Below are 5794 nucleotides of genomic sequence, written 5' to 3' on the forward strand. Positions count from 1 at the left end.
ATTGAGGGCGGGTGTGGGCTTGTTGAGTACTTGCATAACTGCACATGCTGACGTGTTAGTAGTATACATATTATATGATTTAATTGTTATTTTAATTATTACATGCATAATGAACATAATGTAACTCAACTCACTATAATACAGATTTAATGTGAGTTTCGTGCATCCGAAACTGCGACTGAAAAAAAAAAAAAGTTTTTTAATATTCTGTGCAACTTGGTCCAGTGTTTGGGGATCCCTGCTTTAAACAAAAGGCAAAAGGGCAAAAAGTGGGACAAACTGGTTAGTTTTGTCATTAAAATAAATAAATAAATACGACAGTACTTTGAAAAAGTTTCCCAAAGGGTTTTGTGGTTGTGATTGTAATATTTACTGACAAAGGTAAAAGCACTTTGTAAGTATCTAGGTGTGTCTGCCAAATGCCATAATGCAAATACAATGGTTGTTATTATAAGTCTGTTAGTTTCCCTGTATACTACATATTATTCAAATTGTTGATCATCAGACTGCCCGGAAGGTATTTGATATGTTCACTGGAATAGCTCAATTAGGAAAATCATAAAGGTGCTATTGATGCGCTGGTATCTTTCACCAGGGTCCATTAGAATGAAACTCGTTGTATCATTGTCAAGTGGCCCATCACTTTAGTACTATGTTTCAAGACCATTGTACCAAATAAGTAGTTGGATCCTCAAGCAACAACCCAAAGATGTTTGAACCCTAAGATTGGCTGTAGTCAGCCAAAAAAAAACTTTTATAGTAATATTCCTCTGGAAGTTTCTGTCTGGGTCTGTTCAGAGTCATATTAAGGGACTAGAAGCCAAGTTCCCGAAATGCATGTGCAGGATCATTATATACTGTCTGTAAAACAACTATGTAACACCCACTTCTTTATTTGTTAACCTCTTTATGTCTAAGTTTGCAAGTTTTACTTGGCAAGCCACTAAGCTCTTGCTTAATCATTTACTGACTGTAAGTGTTAAGATGGTTCTCACACTGGTTCTCTAATCACATGTTGTCTGTTCAGTGTCTATAAGGTCTTTTTGATGTGAGTATGTAAAGTATACAGGAAATCTTTATCTGGGCACACATCTTTGGTTATTATCATTTCTTACCCAAACAGGAAACAGCTTTAGGTTAGTTTTTTTCCAGTGTGTATATGTACTTGTCTGTTATCTGCATTGTACTGAAGAAGAACATATGTGCCATTCTGTGTGCTGTGTGATTCTTCCCTGATCAGAAAAGGCACCACGGGCATCGTAGATCGCATGGAAATCCTCTCCACTAATGAAGTTTTGTTTGGGCACAATAAAAATCAAACACTGACTATTTACATTACATTACATTACATTACATCACATTTATCTTACTGACCCTTGGCAGTTTTTGCCATGTGTATATTTTGTGTATGTGTATATTGTATCTATAACAAACTTAGTGTGTGCTCAATGTATGTGCATAGTTTGTGTATAAAAATCTCAAATTGTGTGCTCAATGTGTATGTGTATAGTGTATATATAGTGTGTGCGTAATAGTCACATAATTTGTATATATTGTAATCATCATTGGTGTCAGAGATAAATTGATTCTAGTAATAATCAAACTTAAATCATTAAACAGTGGGTATATTGAATTGAAAAGCACAATATAAAATATAAATACTTCCATTGCATATGGTACTCATAGGAGTGCTCATGCTAGGGTTCTAGCACTCTTGATGACAAAGCCATCAGACAGTCCACTACATCAATGAGCCAAACCTATTTGTGCAGATAACCTGTCACAAGGTGCCAATCTTCTTCTCATCTGTGATAAATCTGTGAATGAGTCTGCCTGTGGACTCCCAGTATGTTTCATATACTACTGGGAACACAAGTGGAAACCAGGACTATGTTTCTTCATATAGGGCCTGAGATAATTATAATAATACATTAGGTCACAAAGAGCTGTTTGGCTCCATTAGGAAATACTATATTTAGGAAAAAGTGTGGGGTGTCTGAGGGAATTCCCGGGTCTCCTGTATTATGTAATTGCACCCTGGGTGTGTGCAGTTCCACACTGTGCTTTGGTTTGCTTTGGGTAAATCACTCTCTGTGAAGATAACAGTTTAAAACGTCATATATGTCAATCACAATGCAAAAATGAATGCTGAGTGGTCTGCATCTTTTTAAAATCAATCTATTACAGCAATTATTTCAGTTTAGTGTACTATTTATATTTTGTTACAAAGAGTTATATTCTGTCTGGCATTTTTATTTAAAAATGAAAATAGCTGTCAAGATTCTGTCTGAATTAATGTGCGAATCAAATCTAATACATTTCCGAAAAAATGTGTGAAACAGGGTGTCTATAATGAGCATAATATTTCTGTTGTAAGATATATAATAAAAATTGGGTAGAGGAAAAGGGAATTATGTGTGCATAATAACTATATATTTCATTAAAAAAACATTGGTCTGAGAAAATAAAAATGAATTCTGTAAAAGGGTGAGAGTTACTTTACAAATCAATAGATAGAACTCCTTTAGCTTTTTGAAATATATACTTTATATTTTGGGTGGCTGTGTCATCATTAATTTCCTCCTGTCACACCAAAATATATGGGCACATGCCACTTCTTGGAAAAGGTTGTTGGCCTAAAGGTTGCATTCCCCACAATAAGTCCACATGGGGGCATGCTAGAATCCCACATTGTTTCATGGGATTAGCTTTCTTTACAACACAAATAAAACTGAAACAAAAAGCTTAAATCTTAGGTGCAAATTATTTTATTAATCAGAAAAATGTTTCCATGGATAAAAATACTTTTATCTTCATTGTTTTTCACTGATCCATGATGTAAAATTTTCTTTGACGTGTTGGATTTAGATAAGCATCACTGTGCAAGTTGCGTGGTCCATCCTGTTGCACCTGAATTTGAAACCATGCCCGAGTAAACTCCTTTAACTTCGAAAAATGATTCTGTGACTCTTGCACGAAAGACTCTAGAGGAAACAGACAAAACCATGTGAATGAAAAAAACAAACAAACAAAAAACACGATAAGAATAAACATTCACAATGTAATCACAATGCTTTTGCTTTGCTTTTGAAAAGGAAACAAGACTATTTGTTATTTGGTATTTGCAGCTATGTAGATAGCTATTACTAAGCCTATTCATTAAAATATGATTAATCTGTAAACATACATGTGTTGTAGGCTTTATTATCAATTAATATCAGACCTGAAACTGCCTTAAAAATAAAGCTTGAAATTTCTTTCTGAGGCATCTCATCCTGAGTGTACACCAGATCAGTCTTCAAGCTGGAATTACACCTTATTGTGGTCCAGGAGATCTGACTTTCAGTCTGACTGCCTCAAAGATATGGACTCATGCTCTCCACCCCTGTGTTTACATCTTCCACACTGTAGAGCATAGCTCACCCCACTTTCCAACCCACACATCAATCGTATTGTGCCCTCAACATTTTAGTTTGCTTTTTTTTTTCTGAGGTTTATCTGCACAATGAAGTTGGGTTTGTTGAAAAAAATGCTGTTCTGATTCTTCATAATCATTTTCTTTTTCTTATTATTATTATTATCATCATATTATTATTTCTATTACCAGACTAGCACTAAAGGGGCGAGATTATTAAGTAGTAAGTGGAATGCTGGTCTTGAAGCTGTATTTAATAATTTTTTATTATTATTAATAAAAAAAATTATATTATGGACTGTCTGCTATTCCAAATGCTATAAAAGAAGTATAGATGTTTAAGTATAATGGCTAATGGTTAATGAACTTTGGACTATAATTATATTTGAAAGTGTGAAGCTTTTGCAAAAGTGCACAGTGTGATTGCAAACCCATTCACCCATTTGCTATCAATAACATTCATAAATTAATTAAGTTCTGCCTCCAGAATATTCTCCTCCATTCAGATTTGACATGCCTCACTTCTGGGTTTGACAGAAGCTACTTAATTAAAGCCCTGAGCTCCATGGAGCGTTTTCCAGCCACAATTTAAGGAACACAAAAAGCAACTGTAACTGTAACAAAAGTGAGAAAAAAATTATCCTTAAGGTGTGTCTGTTTGTCTTTACACAAAATATCCATTGGTCATGTTCTATAACACTCCCTTTAAACTTATACAGTAGTTCAGACACTTACTGTCCGCGGAGAGAGAGCGCGCGACTGTGAGACGCCTTTTGGTCCGCATGATGTGTCTCCTTCCAAGCCCATGGTTTCGGGACCGCATGCAATCCACATAGAGGTCCCAGAAGACTTGTGCCAGATCCCAGAACAGAGCGCTGTGCTTCCGGTTGTCCGAAGACTTTAGAAATACCATGAGGTCCCAGAAGTCGGGCACCGTGTGCGCGATTCGCGGCGTGCGCATCTCCAGCAGAAGTGCAGAAGCGCTTTCCCAGCAGCGCGGATCCGCGCGGCTCAGCGTTAACGGGTCCACGTGACCCAGGCTCTGGCCCTGTGAGGAAAGCGCGTGCACCAGCCCGAGCAGAAACACGACCAGACGCGCGCGCGCGACTACGTCATCCATCGTCTGCGGGAGTAATCAGTAGATTAGAGACTCAGGGTCAGCTATCAATATTTAAGAAAAAAAAGATTAACAACCACAAAAGCACACATTTATAAACAAATAACCGAATAACTACTTAAACCATTTTAAAAAGTAAGTCAAAAGTCTATAATGCATTATACACACATCAAATTCGTTTGCGCAATGGATATTTTTTTTTTCAAACCAAGCCATAAAATGTTCTTCAAATTAAATATACTACTATTAGTTTATCTATCTATCTAAAGATTTATCTATTTTTTTCAGTACACATTTAAACCAATAAGATTAACTGCATTGGTTTTATATGAATGGCCTATTTGATTATTTGTATTTTCCATTGCATTACTTTTGCAAAATATTCCTGAAAGCCCAAGCAGAAGAATATTCGCTTACCTTTGAGATGTCACCGTTAACTGGCAGGATTTGTGTGTAAACCTCCGTTACAACCCCGGTTTCATTAAGGGAGGGTGGTCACTGTATTAAAACCGTTTAACAGGGATGCTTCACGCAAGCTGATGCAAAAGCGCACCAAATTTGTTGTGCTTCAGATCTTTTAATCTATACCTGATCAAATGATTCATTTAACCAAGATATTTGCATTAGTCGGATATGTACAATTATTATTTGCATTGCATTTGTGAGTTATGATTTTGCAGTGCAAGTTGCATGATGTCTTTTTTGGTCTCAGACTGAGGGATTCTCGATTGCAAGCTCCCAAAATGTGTAAAATTAGCGCAGAATAATAAAGTGCAGGGAAAATAATAATGTCACAACATTTATTCTGGTACAGAGTTGCTTAGATTTTTGGCAGGGATCTTGTTTTTGGGGACAGGTGAGTCAAGAGAACCACTCATTAAAGTCTTCTCAATAGCATCCTAAAAACTTTTGAAGGTCAGACATATGTGTGAAAATGATTCCTCCTGTTACCTTAAAAACTCTCACAATTCTAGCACGAGGATTAGCACGAGGCAACCGAGTTAATTTCACCCATGTGCGCTCAGGTAGGGCAAAAACATTTAATGTTATAACCCGGATACTGCTCACCTGACTTTAGTTTATTGCCGCATTATGTTGCTGAGCCTAGACCTGACCAACTAAAGCCACCCCAGAACATAACAGTGCATCCAGATGCTTGTAGCACTATGCATGCCAGGTGCATCACTTCACGCACTTCCCTTTCCCTCTGACACGCCCATAGCTTTGGAAATAGGATCAATCTGGATTCATCAGACCAGTGA

General features: G+C 36.7%; 1 protein-coding gene across 1 annotated transcript; it reads right to left on the bottom strand.

The window, feature by feature from the left end:
* Positions 1-2752: 2752 nt before the first annotated feature.
* Positions 2753-5003, bottom strand: LOC310723568 (protein FAM237A-like). The gene is made up of 3 exons (XM_083536813.1): positions 4950-5003; positions 4151-4538; positions 2753-2984 (listed from the first exon to the last, which is right to left on the bottom strand). Exons 2-3 carry the CDS (start codon positions 4533-4535, stop codon positions 2824-2826), a joined length of 546 nt encoding a protein of 181 aa, XP_083392939.1. The 5' UTR covers positions 4536-4538; positions 4950-5003; the 3' UTR covers positions 2753-2823.
* Positions 5004-5794: the final 791 nt, after the last annotated feature.

The sequence above is a fragment of the Silurus aristotelis genome, assembly GCF_946808225.1.
Source record: "Silurus aristotelis genome assembly, chromosome: 3".
NCBI lineage: Eukaryota > Metazoa > Chordata > Actinopteri > Siluriformes > Siluridae > Silurus > Silurus aristotelis.